Source organism: Mustela erminea, chromosome 10 (assembly GCF_009829155.1).
Source record: "Mustela erminea isolate mMusErm1 chromosome 10, mMusErm1.Pri, whole genome shotgun sequence".
Taxonomy (NCBI): Eukaryota; Metazoa; Chordata; class Mammalia; order Carnivora; family Mustelidae; genus Mustela; species Mustela erminea.
The window spans coordinates 58,099,351-58,122,053 of NC_045623.1; the positions used below are offsets into that span (position 1 = coordinate 58,099,351).

Here is a 22,703-nt window from a genome sequence, read left to right on the forward strand (position 1 = left end):
AAGGACATGTGTGTGGCAGAAGGTTAAGGGGCTTTTGTTCTTTTTGTAACTATCCCCAACTTTTTAAAAACGTAATTGACAAATAAATTTGTATATATTTAAAGTGTATAATGTGATGATTTGAAATATGTGTGTGTGTACCCATTCCATGAAACTTGTTGCTATCAAGATGGGAGGAGTTGATTTCCTTCAGAAAGAAGTAAAAGAAGGAGAGGAAAGGAGATTAAAATAAAAATGGTCTGGCTGGCTCAGTCAGTGGAGCATTTGACTCTTGATCTCAGGATCCTGAGTTTGAGGCCCATGTTAGGCATAGAGTTTACTTAAAAATTAAAATAAAATTTTAAAAAATGAAATAAAAATGAAAAGAATGATGGATTATCTACTAGACTACTGGAAGACAAGTTTCCCTGAGAAAGCAGCTCAAGCATGTGAAGGATATTCTGAAAACAGTTTCCTGAGTTATTTGATACTCAGGCCATACGGCTCTCCAACGTTGTCAAAAACAGTTTGCCTAGCTGAGGCCCTCAATAACTATTTTAACTTGAGAAACAGAATCATTAACAGGTCCTTTGGAGATGCTACATGCACAACTCCTGGGAGCACCATTCCCATCTTAATCTATCTTAACAGGCCCCTTGGAGTCATTCAAGTGGCAGCCCTGTAGGACCCACTCTTCCCACATAATTCCATAAGGGTCAGTTCTTCAAAGTGTGGTGGGTAAGATGGTGTAGAGAGACTATCACTTCAGTCCTCCCAGGAAAAGAGTGCAAGGTGAAGAGCCCTTAGCATTGCTTCTCGTGGTGAAATAGCTCATTTGCCCCAGCATTGCCCCTGTGAGGCAGTGAGTAACGTTGATATAACGTTAGGGGAAGCTAGAGGTTCCCAGCCCTGGGTGGGAATCATTTAAACCCACTTGCTCCTTGAGACTTTTGGAGCTCAATGGAAGTAGCTGGAATTCCTTTATGACACTATCTTTTAAACTGAGGTTCAGGTACTAAGCAAGTAAGGCCTCTGACAGGTGATTCTTCATTGAAATACATGATAATAAGGGAAAACGTTTAAAGAAAAAAGATCACCTGCAATTCCATTTTCCTCACCTAAGTTTTAGGTTTTGCCTAAATGCTGTTTCTCCATTCCTTGCTTACATACCTCATATATTTTACTTGGATGAAACATACTGTACATATTCATTGTGTATGAAAACTTAACATATCATGTTAGTCTTATTTTTAATAGTACAGAAATGTTAATGGATAACACTGATGTGGTTTTGAAAGCATTTAAATAAAATTTCTGGCTTCTTTTCATAAAATCAACAGTACAGATCTGTGGTCTCTGAAACAGTAGTCACTAGCCAGTCACACATGAGCCTCTGAAATGTGACTAGTCCGAAATGAGATGTGCTGTAAGTATAAAGTACACACTGGATTTTGGAAAAAAAGCATAAAATAGCTCATGAATAATTTTTATTGATGATACTTGAAATGATAATACTTTGGATATATTAATTAAAATATATTATTAAAATAAATTTCACTTGTTTCTTTTTACTTCTTTTAGTATGGCTACTGGAAAATTTTAAATTACATATGTAGCTTACATTTTATATCAGACTGCACTGATATAGATTATAAAATTGGAACAGACACTAAAACTAGAACAATAAGGGAACGGTTAAATCATCTTTGGAATGTTTACTAGGTACAGTATTACACAGCCTTGAAAATTACAAATCTCTGGGTGATGTGGCCAAAAAATATATATGTAATATTATATTTAGGAAAGTATGATATAAAGTCATATAAATTGTTTCAAAAAAAAAAACTAAGAATTTTTCCTATACGCTAATATGCTAACTAGCGATATGTTCAGGAGGTAAGATTACAAATGAAGTTTTCTTTGTTTTCAAATTTAAAAGAATACCTTTATAATCTTTATCACACTGAAATTTATTTATTTGTTTATTTTTTTAAAGATTTTATTTATTTATTTGACACAGAGAGACAGATCACAAGTAGGCAAAGAGGCAGTCAGAGAGATAGGGGGAACCAGGCTCCCCACTGAACAGAGAGCCTCATGTGGGGCTCAATCCCAGGACCCCGAGATTATGACCTGAGCCAAAGTCAGAGGCTTAACCCACTGAGCCACCCAGGCACCCCCACACTGAAATTTATTAAGCCATAAATCTTTTTTTTATTTTTAAGATTTTATTTATTTATTTGACAGACAGAAATCACAAGTAGGCAGAGAGGCAGGCAGAGAGAGAGGAGGAAGCAGGCTCCCCACCAAGCAGAGAGCCCGATGCAGGGCTCGATCCCAGGACCCCGGGATCATGGGCTTTAACCCACTGAGTCACCCAGGCGCTCCATATCTTTTTTTTTTTTTTTAAATTTTATTTATTTATTTGAGAGACAGTGAGAGAGAGCATGAGCGAGGAGAAGGTCAGAGGGAGAAGCAGACTCCCCATGGAGCTGGGAGCCCGATGTAGGACTCAATCCCGGGACTCTGGGATCATGACCTGAGCCGAAGGCAGTCGTCCAACCAACTGAGCCACCCAGGCGTCCCTCCATATCTTATTTTTTATTAAAAAAAGAAAAAATCACTGGGTAACACTGACTCATAGACTTAGATCAAGATAAATAAGGAGAGTGGTAAAATTAGGGTTCTCAGGGGCTCCTGGGTGGCTCAGTGGGTTAAAGCCTCTTCCTTTGGCTCGGGTCATGATCCCAGGGTCCTGGGATCAAGCCCCGCATCGGGCTGTCTGCTCCGCGGAGAGCCTTCTTCCTCCTCTCTCTCTCTCTGCCTGCCTCTCTGCCTACTTGTGATCTCTGTCTGTCAAATAAATAGATAAAATCTTTAAGAAAAAAAAAATTAGGGTTCTCAGAGTGGTGCTGTGGAGAAAAGAGCAAGCCAATTAACTCCATTTCACATCCTCTCCCCCTGTTCAATGGGAATGAAAGAAAGCAAAAACGCCAACAGCAGGATGACTGAGAATATATGTTGTGTTTATAAAGAGATGAAAGAATGAAGGAGGAACATTTACATCTTTTACCACCTTGTAAAGAAAAGGATTTAAGATCTTTTAAAAAGAAAGGTGTGAAAATGACTTACTATGTTTAAATGCTTGATCTTGGTAATTTTTTTTTTTCATTCATAGATTCATGGTGTTGCTAGTTAAAGTTGAGAAATCATCAGAAGAAATCATGGAAATAATGCAAAATTTAAGCAGTCTACAGGTTAGCTTTTTTTTTTTTTTTTCCCCCTTTGGGGCATATAATTTTTCTTATGTCTGTTACCTCAATTGAAAAAGGAAAATAGGAAAGAAGCCCCAGCTTGGAGAATTCAATCCAGAAATGAATTCGCAGGGAATATGTCTAATTTCCTTTTCATGGGAATTTTTCTTATAGGAACATGAATTAACTATAATATTTTAGTAATATGTGACTTTTTCACATTTTAAAGCTTGCAGTACTTGACCTGCCAAAAAAAATTAAATTTCCCACCACAGATTTTAAGCTTTTCAGATGAAAGAAACCATAAACTATATTTTCACTAGACTTGTCAGTAATATTATATTTGTAGAGAACTTAACTTATTTAAGATGTCTTTTTTTTTTTAGGCTTTGGAGGGCAGTAGAGAGCTTGAAAATCTCCTTGGTGTCTCCCATGCATCATGTTTCTTACAAAGAGAAATGCAGAAAATGAAAGAACTAAGTAAGAAAAATTCATGAGTTTTCAATGGTATCTCTCCATTCCTTATTTGTAAATGTAAATATAGATGCTAATGTGTTCAGTTTTAGAGATAAACCTAATTTTCCCAAATTTAAATCTGATAGAATTTTTTATATATGGCATTACTGAACATGTAATGGACATATTATTTAGAGAATAAGAAGCCATATATATATCTTTTGCCAGGATATGTTACTTTAGGGATTCTTGTTGAATATGAAGGAAAAGAATATGCCTTGCAAACTGATAACCAGACTTTTAAAAAATCTGGTGCTTATTCTTTAAATATAGGATATAATAAGGTATTGCATTTTGTACTTGATACCTGTGTATATTACTTCAAATTATTTTTTTCTCATGAAGTTATCCCAGGATGAGAAATTATTCATATGCCATGCTAATTCTTAACGTGAGTTTTTTTTTTGTTGGGTTTTTGTTTTTGTTTGTTTGTTTGTTTTTTGTTTTTTTGGTTTTGGGGTTTTTGTTTTTTAGTGATAAAAGTAACAGAACAAAAACTGCTTGAAAAGAAGAGTTCAGGACTTCCCAACAAAGGTAAAGAATTGTGTTTTCATTTATATAAAAAAATCCTTTCATCTCATTTCATTATCAAAAACCAGTCATCATGAGTCCTTTTTTAGTGTGATCTTTTTAAAAGATCATAAATCTCATTTGCAAACCTTATACTGAATTTGACAGACCATGTCTGATAAAATAACTTCCCTGATGATTAAACTTTTAAAATAACTTTTGAAATACAATGTTCAGTGTAAGATTTAAATTTTGTCTTTTTATTAAAAGTTCTTGAGAATATAGACAAATAGGGAGAACAAAGCATTAATATATAGCAACTTTTAATGGTGAATTAGGATTACACAGAGCATAAAAAGTTACTTTGTAACCAGTGTTCTGAAAACTTTCAGATCATTAATGATGTTTGATCTACTGTGAACTCATATGCCTCTGAGCGTTTCACAGTATGGGAAACTAAATTAGCAGGTTTTCGCATAACACATGCACATCCATACCTCAGTAAGCAAAATGATCATGGACTATAAACTATTAAAACCTTTAGACCAACTTAAGAGAGATCATTTTAGTATTACTGACATGAATGCCGTTTTGCAATCTCTGCAAGTAGAGATTGGCCTTTAAACGGGTAGCCATGTTTTAGTCTACCATTTTTGAGTTACCAATGACTACCATTTATAGTAATGGACCAGTAATTACTATGTACTAGGATCAGCGAGCAGATCTTTGTAGCAACTTTGCAAGATATTATTATTGTCATTATAGATAAGGAACAAAGACAAAAAATGTTAAGTTACTTGCCCAAAGACACTACTACTTAAGTGTCAGAGTAGAGATTGCAATTAAAGACTAGTCTAACCTCAAGTAGTATGGTTTTTCTCATTGTTCCATGTTCCCTCTTCCTACAACAAATGCAGTCGTCTAGTCATCCCAGTGTTTAGATTCAAACATATGAGGCATAACTGAAACCACTTCAGCCAGTGTAGTATATTAGACTGCATTTAGGATCTTTTACAAGCCAGTGATGAGTTTGCACTGGAAAGTGCTGGGATTCCCTGTTCCTTCCGAAGGCCACCTGGGTAATGCAGGGCACTAGCCCTGGCAGGATTCCTCCAGGGCTCATGTGGGAAGAGAGCTGAGCAGGTTTCCTGAGCCATTCAGTAGAGCAGGTAACTTTCACTATGATCCCAAGAATTTTAAGACTATGAAGTTAGCTTTTAGGAAAGGCTTCTATATTTCTATATATATTCTATATATTTAGGAAATCTCTTCTATACTGTGAAACTGGCTTATAATGTGTAGCTGGGTTTCAGTCTCTTTTAACTTGACAAGTTTTAGAGGATCATAAGGGTAAATTAAAATGTTTACTATTTCCAAAGCAGAGGAAATCTTTCTTCTATATATTATATGCTGGTGGTGTGAATTTTTTTCAGTCTGTAATTTTCTAGAATTGACTAGAATTAGGCTTTACAGAGTTGACTTTCACTAAATTTTGAGAAATGAGGAAGGGAAAATTGTAGAATAAATAAGTGAATTGTCACTTTAATAATGAGAAAAAGTTTTCCAAAAGTATTGTTGCCTTCCCTAAATATTTATTAAGATGTTGAAGTTATATTCCATGTGTTAAAAATTATCTCCCTTCAGTTACCTAGTATATACCAATCCTTTGTGTGCTTATGCATGACCAGCCTCAAAACTATTTTCTAGTATTTTAGGCATTGGAACTGACTTGCCCATTACCAAGTTTTCCCTAAGGACTGTTTGTTCATGCATAAAGGAGATTCTTATGACTAAATCATGTTTTAAAATGTCTAATTAGCACTGATTATTTGTTGTGGTTTAAATGAAAACTGAGGGGCGCCTGGGTGGCTCAGTTGGTTGGGCGGCTTCCTTTGGCTCAGGTCATAGTTCCAGAGTCTTGGGATCAAGCCCCAGATCCTGCTCCCTGCTCAGGAGAGCCTGCTTCTCTCTCTCCCTCTGACTGCCGCTTTGCTTACTTGTGCTATCTCTCTGCCAAACAAATAAATAAAATCTTTGAAAAAAAATTTTTAATGAAAACTGAATTTAGATAAATAAAATGTATAATAGCTATAAAAATATATACTAGAATATATGTCATCTTCCATTTCTGTATCTTGGCAAGAGCTGCATTAGCTTTTATATTTCCCGAGGTATTCAGATCTTCATTCGTTTTTCAACTAATTTTTTTTAAAGATTTTATTTGTTTATTTGACAGAGAGAGAGAGATCACAAGTAGGCAGAGAGGCAGGCAGAGAGAGAGGGAGAAGCAGGCTCCCTACTAAGCAGAGAGCCCAATGCATGGCTTGATCCCGGGACCCTGGGATCATGACCTGAGCTGAAGGCAGAGGCTTTAACCCACTGAGCCACCCAGGCTCCCCTTTTCAACTAATTTTTTTAAAGTGCTGTTGCCTGAAAAATCTTTTGAAGCTTACTTCCTTTATAATTTGAGTTTGAGTGTTTTTACTGAGTGTTTTCCCTTCTTCTCTCTCTGGTTCATAATATATGTATTTTTTTATTTTGGTGGGTTTGTTTTGTTTTTGATTAAAGATGATGTACATCAACACATTTATACACATACAATTTTTTTTTGCTGAGTTCATAACTTCCAACCTTTTTTATTTATACATTCATTTTATAAGGACTTTGCTAGTATTTTTGACATCTCAAACTAATTTGCTTTAGATGTTCCTTATTTGGGGATCCAACCTTCAGCTTTTTATTTAAATTTCTCCTTTACTTCTTTCTTTTACTGTGCTGTTATCCAGAATTGTTTAAAATTTAAAATGTTTGGGGAATCTTTTTAATATTAGAAATTATATAATATAAAAATAACTCCCATAATATGTATTAGATTTGTTTTATTAGGTACTTAATGAAAATAACAAATTACTTGTTTCATGATCAAAACAATGTCCTTCAGATTCTCATAAAATTTTCCTAGAATAGTTAAAGTAGGCGGTATCAGGAAAATTCCAACATTTATGCTGTTGGGCCTCTTCATGTTGGTCCTGTAGTTCTATTTGTTTTTCCATGTCACTGCTAACTTGTTTTAGCATCAGTTGCAGTCTATATTACCGGCCGAGCAGTATAACTGTGAAAATAACATGCTAGTGTTTTAAATAAATAGACATCTGACACACATTCTTAAGCTTTTATGTAACATTCAGGGGAAATTAAAATGTATACAATAACATGAAAAGGTACACTGAGATTTACATAGTTTTAAAAAGAACTGGACATCGCAAATCAGGGAATGCTTTGATAGAGTATATGAATAAAAGAGGCTCTCCCCTGCTAAATACAAATTTCTTAAAACAAAGGAAAGCTTTCTCTCTTTTTTCAGTTACTTAGGAAGTAAGCCTGACTTCACTTTCCTTAATAATATTGGCTTTATGACTCTTAGAAAAATAATGAGATGAAAGGTCCTTTTTCTGTTAGATTTAGATGTGAATTTTCATAATTATTCTTAATTTGTTATGCTGAAGATATAAAACATGGCCATTCAATGGGTTGATACAGATGGAATGTCACATTATCATCACATGGTAAGGCATGAAATTTATTTACTTTACATAATCAACCTCTACTTAAAACAACTTGATACAAATATTCCTAAGTCAATAGATGGTATTATATGGTACTTAGTATTTTCATTTTTTTCTGGAAATATTAAAAAATACCATCATTGTTTGCCTATGACCAGTACTTCCAGTAAACAAAATGTTTTTGAAAAGAATGTAAGCAAATTGTAGAACAGTTGCCAAGATATGCAATCTAGACACTTAGCTTTAGTCCAAAACATATTTTATCTGTTTTGAGAATAATTGTGTAGGTTGCAGTATGCATATTTGAAATGAAATGTAACCATCTGAACTTTACATTGTTCAAAAAAGTTGATTGTCTCAGCTATTTGTAATACAAAATATTTCAGAATTTCTAGCTGTGGCCTTCAAAAGAAAAGCACAAACTATAACATTTCTGTTTTCTTTAGCTACCTTACTGTCTTACATTGTAAAATACATCTGGGTCATAGGATTTTAAGTTTTCAAATTCTTGGACTACAGGACAAATTTTAAACTCTTTTTGTTCTAAGACTATAAAATAGTTTGATATGGCCTTTTCATTCTAACCACCCACGGAAGTATTTTTTAACTTAAAAATACGTTGTTCTTTCCCCCACTCAATCTTGAAAAAGTATTTATCATATTGGCCAAATAATTTTACTCCCTAGAAAACTACTACCCTTTTTGTTTTTTATATCTTAACATTAGATCATTTTTTAAATACTTCAGTTTTAAAAGTACTAAGATTGAAGTCGAGACATGATGAGTTTTAGAAGAAACAAAAAAAATTCCTTCCTGTGCCTTAATGTTCTTGGTTTATCTGGAGATTAAAAAAAAAATGGAGATACTAGTTTTGGTGACCTAGATCTACATTAATCTACAACTATAGTCCTTAGCTCTTTCTCAGAATTCACCTACCATGTATGTTGTATGTGGTTCATACCTTTCCTATTAATAATGTTAATGCCCCTGTCTTACACTATTCATCACTGTTTTGGGGATATATTTTGACTGCTTACTTGAGATTTGTCTAGAATTTAAGAAAAAACAAACTGATCTATTACTTTTCAAAGCCTTTTAAATAATTTCTTCGCAATTTGAATTTTTGTATATCTCTTTAGAAGTAGGATCATTTTAATCTTTTAAATAATCAGTTAAAAAAAATTAAACCATAGATTTGAACTAACTTAATAGCAATTATGTGTTTAAGAGGTGTAAATAACTTGCTATCAGACATTACGAATATCCAGGTGCTCTGTATGTGCTGATGACAACAAAATTGAAACGAAAGACTGTAATAATTCTGACTGGTTTTCTCTGCAGAAGATATTGATTATTTGTGTGTGGTGAGAGATTTGGAAAATTCAATTAAAGGAGTTGTGCAAAGGTTTCATAAATTTTCCTTCTACAGCATGTACACAGACATTGTTGCGTATTAAATCAATGCAGCACTTCACAATATATTTTCTTTGAAACATAAAAATAAATAACATTTAAACAGTTCTGCTTACTACAGAAACAAATTTTATTTTCTGTGAAGCATTTAGTCATGTGCTATCACTGACTCATACACATTTGCCAGCTGTAACAAATTTTATAGACATTTTCTCCAGAGACATATCTCACATACTATGAATTTTTAAATGAGCAAATGGTGAAGAAGGGATGTCAGCAATATAAAAATTGATCAGTTAAAAGATAAAAGCATAAGTAAAGAGATTTGTATGGTAGTCTTAATAGGTTTTATTAAATAAAAATACTATAAAAAGACAGTAATGAACAGACTGAAGACTAACCATTCTTGAGGTGGAGAAAAATTATTCTGGCACATTTAGTAGAAATTGGTTTTATGTCACCTGACAGGTGAACATTTTTTTCCCCCATTTTAACTCTTAGAGTAGTCAGAAATGCGCCTCAGAAAAGAGTTAGATAAATTTTCTAAGTGGTTTATGTATTAAACACATATATAAAATAATATAGCAGGTATTTATGGTGTCATATAGCTAATTATATAGTTAAAAGCAGGACTTCTGTAAAAAGTATTAGGTGATTTTTCCTCCAGCTCAGACCTCATGCAGGAGGAAAGACATTTGAATGCATATGTTCCCACCATGTGACTTCAGCCCTCTGGAATCTCTCTGTGGACTCCAGACCTCTCTACTGCTTCTCTCTCTACCTTGATTGCTCTTTCTTCCATCTCTGTCTAGTAAATTCCTGCTCATTCTTTAAGGTCAGCCTCAGATGTCACATCCTCTGTGTAACTTTACCCAGCTTGCCTAGGTAAAGCTAAATTGCTTCTTCTGGCCTTCTACAACACTTGTCTAAATGTTTATAAATGTATTATGCTGTAGTATTGTAGTGTATTGTAATTGTCCAGTTACAGGGCTCCTGGGCTCCTCCTTGGCAAACAAACAAAGCTCATATCTCTGTATTATAGCCCCAGAGCCTAGTATATAACCTGATAGAAGGCCACAATGCATGTTCAATGAATGAGTAAAAATAAATGCCACTCTAAGAATTTTTTAAAGGAATTTAAATATTTTCAAATCCTTATAAATCATGATCTCCTTTGAGGCACCTGGGTGGCTCAGTGATTTAGGCCACTGCCTTCAGCTCTGGTCATGATCTCAGGGTCTTGGGATCGAGCCCCGCATTGGGCTCTCTGCTCGGCCGGGAGCCTGCTTCCCCCACCCCGCTCTGCCTGCCTCTCTGCCTACTTGTGATTTCTCTTTCTTTGTCAAATAAATAAATAAAATTTAGAAACAAAATTATGATCTCCTTCCGTGCCTCATCCATTTAATATTTACTAAATGCCTATGATGAGCCAGGCCCTTTTCTAGCACTGGGGATACAGTAATGAACAAGGCAAACATAGATAGTCCTGCCCTCGGGATTGTAGAATCAGTCACCAAAGACAAATAATTTTAACAAAGCATAAGCATACATAATAATAATAATAAGTCTTTTTGGCACTTTTTATCCTAAATTCTTAAATGTACATTCTGAAAGAGAATTGGGCAAATTGGTAAGATGTTGAAATGAGAATTTATAACTCCAAAGCTATTTGTAAGGTAAAATAAAGCTTTAGGTTCTTTAATTTCATTTGATTCAGCATTTATTCTACATCATATACTGTGACAACTTACTTTGAACTGTTTTCTGAAAAAAATATTTTTTTCTTATAGGATTGTATCATCTTGACAGCTATGAATTCCTTAAGGGCATTTTAAACTAAGGTAGGCTTTCACCTTTCTAATAAAGGTTAGCCTTGTTAAATTTCCCTGTTTTGTTCAGATGGAAACATTTTATTTATATTATCAAATTTGATACTGTCTATGAAGAAAATAAGGACATGAGCTTTGGAGGTGTTTTTGAAATTACATTTAATCTATTTTTATAAATAACAGGATAATCTGACAAGATATGTGAATGAGAGGCTGGTTAAAAAGAACTGTAGAGCTCATCAGCCTAGCTTTAAAAGTGAAAAAGCACATATATTTAGGTGAGTGTATAGAGGGCTCTTAATTTAGCACCTTTAGTATAAATAACTAATTAGGTACTGACAGGTGGGTTATAGTTTCTGTAGGACACATGTAACTGAATGAGATACAAGTCTATGAATTTGGAAATTTGCTGAATTAAGTAAATAATTATATATTAATTAGTTGTATCTTTCCTTCAAAACAGTTCCCTGTAGATTCAGCAATATAAGTAAAAAATGATAAATTTATAGCATTAGCTAGAAGCAGTATTAGTCATAATGTGGTATTAGTGTCTAATGTGCCTGTAACTGAAGGTTTTCATTAAGAACTAGACTATCCCAGACTTAGTGGCAGTGATATTCCAATTAAGATTCTTAGACGCTAACCCCATGTTGCCTGCTATCTCTTAGAAACAAATTAAAGCAAAATAAATTCTATACTGAAAATACATTTCTTTGGAAATGGTATTTCAAATGATTAGTATTAACTTCCTAACTAACAGTTTTCAAAATATTTGCAAAGCATCTTATGTACAAAATTGTGTCACTTTTCATTCATTATAATGTTTATTCTGTTGTACACAACAAATAATAGTTTATAATAATAACTGATACTTACTAAGCACTGCCAGCGTGCCAGATACTACTACAGGCATGTTATACAGATTACACTCAACCTTTTCAACAATGTGTGTGATATACAGTTATTGTCTTTATTTTATAGTGAGGAAACTGAGGCACAAAGAGGTTAATAACCTTGTCCTAGAATTACCTCAGAAACAGAGCCAGGAGGCTAACCTGAGTAGGCTGGTATCAGAGCCTTTGCTTTGCCCACTCACAATAGTAAACTATGATTGTCAGGCTTCACTGCCAGTCAAAGGTTTTAGTTCCTATGAAATAGTAAGGATCTAATATATATACATAAACACATGTACTCGTCATAGGGTTAAACATTTTGTGGAAAATTTCTGGTCCATGGCAGTCCACAGACAACTATTAGATGGCTATCATAAATACATAGTGACTGTTATACATCTGGCTAATAACATACACATTTAGTATATGATGGTCTCATTTGTGAACTTTGGAGAACTTAGAGTACTGAGAATAGCTTTGTGTTCCTGGAGTCTAATAAAAATTAGAATGTTAGGGGTGTTATTCTGAGTCTTTAATATGAGTAGTATTTACAAAAAACTTGCAGGAATGAAGGTTGACCCACCACTCAGCTTCCCTTTTTGTGGAAAGCAGTAGAGAAATAACAATGAAATGAAATTGGACTAAACCTTTGAGGCATTTCTCTGGGTTCATTTGACTGTGTTTTCTTATTTTGGGCACTTTCTTCATGATCGTACCCATTCCTTGACTTTAGTTCTTACCTTAGTGGAATTGATAGTTTCCAAATCGACTTTGATCTTCCTGAGCTATAAACCCACAATCTCAGCTGCCATATATTGTCCCCTAAGAACATTGATTTCATCATTTCCTCCCCAAATTCTAACTCATTCTACTTTTGTAGGGATTATATTCATGCAGTGATAAGGCTTACAACCTCAAAATTCTCTCCCGTTTTTGTGCCCCCATGTGCAACTGCTGCCAGGTCAGCTCCCTTCTAAAAATGTTTACCTCTCCCTTCCATGCGCCCTGTGCATGCCCCTTGTACTGTACTGACCTCTCATCCAGATTATCCTCCCCATTGTAACCTGCCTCTGCTTATTGGTCTCTTTTCCCTACAGCTTGTCCTGCTATTGAACAAATTATGCTTAAGAAGATATCACTCTACCATATTCACAGTAAAATCCAAATTTATATTTATCCTCCCCATTGTAACCTGCCTCTCTGCCTCTCTGCCCCTCAGTCCCTTATCCCTACAGCCTGGCCTGCTACTGAAAAAATTATGCTTAAGAAGATATCACTCTACCATATTCACAATAAAATCCAAATTTATACTAACATTCAGAACTCTTCCTAATGTGACCACAGCTTACCTTGTCCTTGGTCCTTAGTCTCTCCAGATTATGTACCATTCTCCAGACACACTCCTCAGAGAGAAACTTTCTCATTCCCTTATCTTTGTTCTTGTGTTTCCTCTGCTTAACATGTTTTCCCCCGTCATTGTAAAAAATTTACCCATCTTTCAGAACCAGCTTATGACTCACCTTGCATTAGACTTCTTCAGATCCCTCTGTTCCATGTTCTCTCATTGTTCCTTTTTTGTGCATTTGTCATAGTTGTCCAACTGATTTTGTCCTGTGCTCGAAAAACCTTTGACAAGCACAGTACTCCTAATACCATTGTGGCCAACTTCCCCATCCACGTCAGTTCCTGTCCTCTCTCACACTTAAGTGATTATTCCTCCTGACCTTTATTGTTCAGGGGGGAGAAATACCCCAGATTCACTCCCAGAGCCTTTAACAAGCAAAGCCATTATAAAATAATGTTAGAATAAGAGAGAGTGTGAGTAAGAGAGGCGGCAACCTGTAGGCCACAGACAGGACAAAGACCAGCAAAGGACTGGAGGGCGCATGGTAGACTAATATTAACAGGGGATACTGCAGGAGATACTGGAGTAATATATCTAGAAACAACTGGATAAATAACTTGGTTAACAAAAGTGTGAGCCTTAGTATAAAGGTAGCACTTGCATTATGCCAACCTTTTAAACCTAGTGATAAAGCTGAAGATCCAAGATTTATATTCTATACATGAAATGATAATAAGGCAAGCTATGGTAAGCAATACAGGTTCAGACCCCTCTTCTTTCTAGGATTCTGGGCAATAGCAACCACCAATTGGTTGTCAAGTTGGCAACCTGCCTTCTTCTAGGACAAGAATATATGTGGACTCTCATGAATAGGGAAATATAGGAGCCTACCATGCATTACTTAATGGCTGCCAATGTAAGCATGGAAGGGGTATTTCAGGAGTGAAAGGTCCATGTACCCTATGGGAAATATGCCATCATTTGCCAATGGCTGAAGGCTTCCTCTCACAGAGGTCCTAATCCAAACGGCAAGAACTTCTGCCACCACTAGGAGGCCCCAGAGGGACATACTCTGAATAGGAATGCCAGTAAATACGGTCTCTTTTTTTGGGGGGCAGCTGTTGGAGGAAACACCTGCTGAAAGGCCCTGAAGGCTTATAGACAAAAGGCATGTAGATTTTGGTGTTTTCAGCAAGTAGATCATGTAGGACTTTTAGAAATATCTGAGAAGTACCTCACGATCCATCTTCACATAAAGAGTGTGGTGTCTGAGTAAGCCCTATTGACAATTATTTGTGAAGGTGAATCTTGTTAGAAGACCCAAAAATAAGCAAATGAGAGATTACCAGTATCTAAACGAGGTACAGATTACCTGGTAAATGGGTGTTTAAATCATTTAAGTAGTGTATGTGATGCATGTTAATGTGGAATCTAATTCTTGATTTAATAATCATCTTTTATATCCTACAGGCATTTAAAAGAAATGCACTTACTATGAACACCAACTTCTGCATCTGCCTGATCATATTTAAAGGAACAGAAGAAATGTTTGTAATTAATCTGCCCAGTAAATACCAGATCATAGCACTAGGCAGGTGCGGGTCTAGATAAAATTTCTTGCAGCTAATTTAAACTTTCTACACACACCAGTAGATAATCTCAATGTAAATAATACATTTCTTCTTGACCCTTTAATGTAAGCCAACATGTAGAAGAGGATATTAACTTCTATTCTCTATCACATACCCTTCTGTAGACTTTTAGCATTTGTGGATAGGGGTTTTGGGTTTTTGTTTTGTTTTGTTTTTGTTTGTTTGTAGTTGATCGTGGATAGATTTTTAAAGCATTTATGAAAATGGCACTTTAATAAAACTGTGTTTTAAAACTCAGATTAAATTTAATGGAAAGTGGAATTAGGTATTATTTTTCCAATGATTTTCCAAGCCCCAATGCCTATTAGATTCTTTTTAAACTTTTAAATTTTTTCTAGAAGTTTATTGCGTAGCCACTATCTCATGGGTGAGTTTTTATCCTCTAAGTTATTTCTACGCTTATACCAAAGAACTGTTTTCCAAGTTTTAAAATTTTCACACCTCCTTTTATAAAATTGTGGAATGTATTTTTCAGTACAAGTTGTTCTTAAACTGAACTGCAGACTCCACTGAATTTAAAGAAGAGATCTTTTTATGGGGGATGTAATCACCTCCAAATTATTTTGAAGCATTAATTTCAATTTGTTTTTCTGTGGTGTTATTTTGTATCATCCTCGTACTATCACAAAATAAAGGGGAAGTAGGAATCACAGGGTGTGTTACAAATTGATAACTGTTTTTTAAGACCTCTATTTTTCTTTGACCATTTCTACAGGGAAAAAAATGCTACTCCCTTGATACTTGCCATAAGTCTTGACAAAATTTGTACATTATTGTATCCTGTAAATAAAAACACTATAAGAAGATCTGAAACAAAATTTAAGTTTGAAAATAACTGATCTTCCATTTAGAGAAATTTCAGGTTTACCTCTTACCTCTTAAAATGAGTTTTTAAAAACTACTAAATGACATGGATAGTAAATAGTAACCCAAGTAACTACTAAACCTAATTCCCTTCAGTAATGATTTTATTGGTACTATTTAAATAAGATTTTAAAGATAATCAGTCTGCTAAATATTAAGAACACTTTGTGAAACAGTCCTTCTAACAGGACTACCTATTACCTAAGTATACCAAAAAGGATAATTCCTTTGTGTTCTAGCATTGCAAACTAACCTTAGGATATAAGCCAAAGCATATAAAGAAACTTATATTAGTCAGGAAATAAAGGGTTAAGAAGTAGATTGGTTGCATATGTAATCCAAGTTATGTAGGTATGTGCTTAATGCTATTAAGTCAGTTACTGTATGTTTGACCTCGATACACTAAGCTTTTGCCTTTCAGAACAGCTGGGTCTGCTAAGAATCATTTCCCAGTTCTCTTCATTGTAGATCAGATGACTCTCGCTTTATCACCCTTGGAGGCCACATGAAGGACAAAGCAGAAAGATCCACAGACAAAACTAATGTTTATATGGGGGGGAGGGGGGTGCGTCATGGAGGAAGGGGGGGGATACACTTGGCCCTGATCTTCCAATGAACGGAACAGAAGAGAGACCAATTGAGACTTGAAACCTCTGTGTTACTCCAACCATTATTTAGTTACATCCTATCCATCTTTTACTCCTTCTATTGAACAGAGAGGCTCCTTTGGCTGCCTTGACTTTTGTAAATGTTTCGTTCACTTAGTTGTGGTTTATCATTTGGACAGAATGCTACATCTAGGATTTTTCTCCCCTCCTTAACGCCTCAAGGGAAAATGGCTTCTGTATGCTTCATATTTGATACATGAACATACACCCTGTTCTCTTCATTTTAAGAAGCAAGCCTAAGTTTATTGGTAACAGAGAAAACTGCATTTTTCAGACACAGCCCTTCCCTCTAAAATGAACTTGAACATAACTTAGAAGGGTTCATTTCCTAACAGGTATATTGGTGAAGTAACTGAGAAATCTTCAGCATGTTTGCATTACTTAAATATATTAAAACATCTGAATAACCCTGAGTATAGCTGAGAAGAGTACTTTGGAATTGCCTATTTCTGTGATCATAATTCATCAATGGACATTTTTGGTATTCTGGAACCTAATCCTTCGAAGTTCAAAGTGGACTCTTCTTAAATTGGTTTCTAATGGATATAAGAGATACTTGACTTATAACTGCTGCACATCTCCATAAAAGCTACAAAGTTACTTGATATGATTAAATTATGTAATTATCTAAATTATCTAAAATGTGTATTTAGAGGATTTACCTATAAGATACCTTGAATATGGGTATATTCTATTTTATTAAAAATTTATATAATATACTTTTATTTTCAAATAATGTTTCTCTGCTCCAGTTATTTAGAAGTTAGAACTTTCTCATCACTGATTTAAATCAACATCCTTTGTTAAACCCATGTATGCTATTACAAAAATAAAAACTAAAAAAATAGGAGTACACCAGCCAGCCAAGATGCTGACATTTGGGCACAGTGATTACAGATGGTGACCATGGACAGCGATGTTCCTGCTGATTCGGCAGTGATTCAAGGCTGCTTTTCTGTGCTGACCTGCCCTTTGAGTCCTTATGCACATTTGCTTTGAGAAAGAAATACTTCCTGATTTTTGCTTTGTCTAAACCTACTTCCTTTATCAGACATAGAAGCATATACCTTCTTGCAGCCTGTCCGTGTCTAGAACCAGATTTTCTTTGTGTCTGTGTGTTCAGTGTTTTAAAATATATCACCACTTAGTCAAGATACTTTAATGAATGGCTTACAAAAGAAATATATTCATTAAAAACATAGGTTGATGTGAAAATAATTGTTTTATTCTTACCACAGAAACTGAAGAAAACACATCTTTTTTCCCCTGCCCTCCCAAAAGAACAATCTTGACATAAAAAACTATAACATAGATAGGATATATTATTTTTACCAATTGAATATGATAGCAGAGATGAGCTTCTCCTAATATAGAATGATATGTTATTAACAGAGCCAAGTTAACATGAAACATGATATGAATCAATGCTTATGGAAGTGGTAATCTTAAACCACTCAAAAAAGATCAAAAGGATGAAATCCTGTATAAAACTATTTAACTTGAACAGAATGATCCTGGAAGTTTAGAACTAGTGATCACGAGTAATTAAAAAAAAAAATCACTCAAACCACTTAAATTCAGTAAAATTCACCGATAAATTACATTCAAGTAGATCAGCATTTTTGAAATAAGAATATGGTCTAATTTCTCTGCCTTGTTATAAAGAAATCAAATTTACACATGTAATAAGGCATGTTCAAACGTTAAGCCTATAAATTGCCTTCTCACAGTAATTAAAAAGATCATCACAAATTTAATCCCTGAGATATAATTTGTAAAGAATGAAATACACATGACTTGCATTCTAAAATGTAAGGAAAACTAAATTTATATACCAAAATTAGTGATTTCCTTTAAAAAGAAGGGCTGGATTCTTCCAGTAAGCTCACTGGATTTGCAGATCTCTTTTTAAGACAACAAACAGTAGTGGTACATTCCCTGAGTAAACACTGGGATTAAGGGCCTTTTCTCTTATTTTCCCACTTGGATAACTGAACATTAATAAAACTACAATATGTCTTGACCACTCCACAGTTAGAAAATAAAAGCCTCCACTGGGCTTGGGTCCCCATATACATTTACTTTGTATATAGACAACAATGACTTGTCGCCATTTTTTCCCTATAACTTTCGTGATTCTCAAAATGATAATTTCATTTATATGTACCAAAAAAGTTAAAAAAAAACCTTTCAGCACTGTTAATATTTTCATGTTTATTTGTGGAAATAAAGCTAGTTGGTTTTCTTCTGATTTCTTCCATTTTTGGAATCCCACATGATTATAATGTTAAAATATACCAAGAAGAACAGGAAGTTCAAGCAGGATAAAAAACAAACCAATACAGAAAATAAGTCCGGTAATTTCTGAGGAGGTTCCAGTGTGACAGTTATCAGTGTCAGAAGTACCATAGTGAAGACTGAGGTAAGAAACTGTAAGGAGGGAAAAAAACATTATTGAGTAATATAAAAGACAGAATTTAAATGCACTGGTAACATTTACTTATAGCTGTAAGTGAGCAGAACTGAAGGTGAGGGGTGGGGGGTCCAATCTTCTACTGGTGGATCTCAACCTAGGCCACATGTTAGAACCATTTGGGGGGTAGGTATAAAAACCTCAATGCCAGACCACACTTCAGAACAATTAAATCAGAGTTTCTGGTGTAGGTCTTAGGATTTAAAAGCTTACCAAGTGATTCCCATGTATAGCCAAAGCCTCAGGATACCTTTCATACTTAATAACACCCACATACTAATGAAAGTTACCTGGAATAGACAATATTGCTAGTCAGGGTTAAATTCAGGGTATGCTCCAGGACCTTGAGTCCCTATAAGGATATAAAGTTCTAAGCTAATCTAAGAACCTGTCTATAAAAAAGCCTTCCATGGCAAATAGAAAATTATATTTCATATTCATGGAACACTTTCAATGGGCTAATGCTGCAGTAAGTCAGAGTGGAGCATATGAAAGAAAATGTAATCTTGCCTCAAAGACTTTTCAGTTTAATTAGGGGAATGGAGGAACTAATTAAATAAAATCACAAGGTCATATTTTATTAAATGACAAGATGAGTAGTAAAGATACTTTATTGATTGTAATTGTGTAGCAGTCAGTTTTCTTTAGACTAGTGTACTGTACAACAGAACTTTCTACAATGATGGGAAAGTTCTATACCTGTGTACATCAAGAGAATAACTGCTAACCACACATGGTGGTCACTGAGCAGGCAAAATATGCTTATTGTGGCTGAGCTGAATTTTTTATTTTATTTAATTTTACTAAGTCTAAATTTTTAATGTGTCTAGTGGCTACTGTATTGGACAGGTTTTTTTTTTTTTTTTTTTAAAGATTATTTATTATCTGAGCGAGAGAGTGTGCATACAAAGAAGGGAGAAGGGGAGAGGAAAAGAGGAAAGAACCACAAGCGGACTCCCTGCTGAGCACAGAGCCCCAAGCAGGGCTCGATCCCAGGACCCTGAGATCATTACCTGAGCCGAAATCAAGAATCATACCTAATCAACGGAGGCACTCAGGCACTCCTACCATATTGGACAGTTTAGCTCTAGACTGTGAGCTCCTTTAAGACAAGGACCAGACAGATCTTATTCATTTTATCTTGGCATAGCACATAAGTACACAGAAGCTGCTTAAGTAAGTGGAGAAAGCAAGCAGTCAGAAATCATAGTGACTTTCATGAAGGAGACGGGACATAAATGGAACCCTAAAAACTGTTTTAATGTCTATATTATAACAGGATTTAAAGATCCGAATAGAGTAATGTAGTACTTATTCCAGATGGAAGCCTGGGAAGGATAGTAACCAAAAAGGCTCACAAATAGGTATGAACGGTATAAATATCCTCCAAAGGGAAAATCCCTGTCAACCTTAGTGAAAAGTGAAAACTTCTGAAGTGAAACCATCAAATTTAAAGTTTCAAACTTAAGGGACATTTTCATGGCTCAGTCAATTAAGCATCCAACTCTTGGTTTTGGCTTAGGTCATGATCTCAGGGTTGTGAGATAAGAGCCTCGCATCAGGCTTCCCACTCAGTGCAGAGTTTGCTTGAGATTCTTTACCCCTCATTCTCCCCCCGCCCTGCTCCTCCCCCTCTCCACCTTAAATAAAGAAAATCTTTAAAAAAAAAAAAAAGTTTCAAACAAGAAATATGGGACTGGTTGAAATGTCATGACACCATGATCCTGAATCAGCGTTGAGGGGCATGTTGAAATTCCTCCTGCTTTATTACTTTTTATTTTATTTTAAATATTTTATTTATTCATTTGAGAGAGGGAGAGCATGAGCAGGGTGAGGGGCAGAAAGAGAAGCAGACTCCCTGTTTATCAGGGAGCCCAATGTGGGGCTTGACCCCAGGATCATGACCTGAGCCGAAGGCAGACACTTAACCAACTGAGCTGCCCAGGCACCGTAAAATTCCTCCTGCTTTAAACAAACTCCAGCTATTACCCCATTTGTCTACTTCTGTTTACAGCAAAGTTTCCCAGAGGAGTTTATTTAACTTACTGTATCCAATTTCCTTCCCATTCTTTACTGAATCCACACGAATTAAGATTTTTACCTCAGCTGCTCCAATCAAACTGCCCTGGCCAAAGATCCATAATGATCTCCACTGTACTAAATCCAGTGGTTATTTCTTATTGCCTTATTTGATTTCTCAACAGCTTCTGAAGGTGCATATGCCTCTAATCTCCTTGAAACACTTCCTTCACTTGAATTCCAAAACACCAGACTCTTCTGGGTTCTTCCCACCTCAATAGCTAATCCTTCTCAGACAACTTTGCTGGTTACTTCTCATGTCCCCTACCTCTGAGCACTGTAATATCCCAAGGCTCAGTACTTAGTCGTCTAATATACTCACACCTTTGGTGAGCTCATCTGTAACATGACTAATTATTATCTCAATGCCAAAGACTCAAATTACTGTCTCCAGCCTGGACCTCTCTCCCCTAAACTCCAGACTCATTCAAATGGATATATAATAAGCACCTAAAACTACAAGTGCAAGCTACCCTTAATAAGATTAACAGCCGACCTCTTATCAGAAAACACTGAGGCCACAAGGCAGTGGGATGGATGACATTCAAACTGATGAAAGAAAAAGATAAGAATTCCTTTTCAAGCAAAATTGCTTTTCTAGTCACCCCTTCAGGGTGCCTGGGGGGCTCAGTTGGCTTAGCAACTCAGGTCATGATCCCAGAGTTTTGGGACGGAGTCCCATATCAGACTCCCTGCTCAGCAGGGATCCTGCTTCTCCCTCTGACGCTCTACATAGCCACCCAGGCGTCCCGACTACGTTTTCTATGATTCCATGTTACGGTCTGAATTATGTCCCCACAAAATTCATATGTTATAGCCCTACCCCCCAATGTGAATGCATTTGGAGACAGAAACTTTAGGAAGGTTAAATTAATATTAAATTGAGGTTGTAAGGGTGGGGTCCTAATTTGATAGGACAAGTGTTCTTATAAGGAGAAGAGGCACAACAGAACGCTCTACACACCCACACAAAGAAGAGGCCATATGAGGCTACAGCAAAGTTGCCTATAACCCAGAATTAGAGGCCTCACCAGAAACTGTGATAAGGCACCTTGCTTTTGGATTTCTAGCCTCCAGAACTATATGAAAATACATTTCTGTTATTAAGCCCCCCAGTCTGTGGTATTTTGCTATGGCAAAGCAAGCTAATACATAACATTTATATGAAATGTCCAGATCGGTAAATACATAGGTATAGAAAGTATATTACTGGCTGTCCAAGGCTAGAGTTTAGGGTAGAATGGGAAATGGGTGCTAATGGAAAGAGGGTTCCTTTTTGGGGTGATGGAAATAATCTAAAATTAGATTGTGGTCATGGTTGTACAACTCTATGTACATACTTAAAATCACCAAATTGCACACTTTAAATGGGTGGATTTTATGGGTGAATTTATGATCTCAAAAAAGCTATAAGAGAAAGATATTACTTTTTTTTTTTTTTTTTTTTTTAAACAGTGGTATGCTAAGTACCATTCCTTAAAAACTAAACAACTCATGGCCAGCTATTGATTTCAGCTCAGGTCATGATCTCAAGGTTGTGAGACTGAGCCCCATGTTGGACTCCTCACTGGGCATGATGCCTGCCTAAGATTTTCTCTCTCCCTCTCTCTCTCTCTGCCCCTCTGCCCACAGCACAAACAAAAACCAAACTGAACAACTTAC

The 22,703-nt window shown here is 35.5% G+C and overlaps 2 protein-coding genes across 2 annotated transcripts in view; one reads left to right on the forward strand and one right to left on the reverse strand.

Moving 5' to 3' along the window:
• The window catches only part of ITGB3BP (integrin subunit beta 3 binding protein), a 68,854-nt gene extending 53,088 nt beyond the window's left edge, over positions 1-15,766 (forward strand). Inside the window, exons 5-9 of the mRNA XM_032361467.1 lie at positions 3,158-3,236; positions 3,620-3,713; positions 4,224-4,283; positions 11,029-11,079; positions 14,776-15,766. Of these exons, the coding sequence (XP_032217358.1) occupies positions 3,158-3,236; positions 3,620-3,713; positions 4,224-4,283; positions 11,029-11,078 (283 nt within the window). The 3' untranslated portion in view covers position 11,079; positions 14,776-15,766. The remainder of the gene's footprint in view (positions 1-3,157; positions 3,237-3,619; positions 3,714-4,223; positions 4,284-11,028; positions 11,080-14,775) is intronic.
• A 2,942-nt stretch (positions 15,767-18,708) lies between these two features.
• The window catches only part of ALG6 (ALG6 alpha-1,3-glucosyltransferase), a 66,044-nt gene continuing 62,049 nt past the window's right edge, over positions 18,709-22,703 (reverse strand). The window contains exon 15 of the mRNA XM_032361466.1: positions 18,709-18,919. Coding sequence (XP_032217357.1) covers positions 18,722-18,919 — 198 coding nt within the window. The 3' untranslated portion in view covers positions 18,709-18,721. The remainder of the gene's footprint in view (positions 18,920-22,703) is intronic.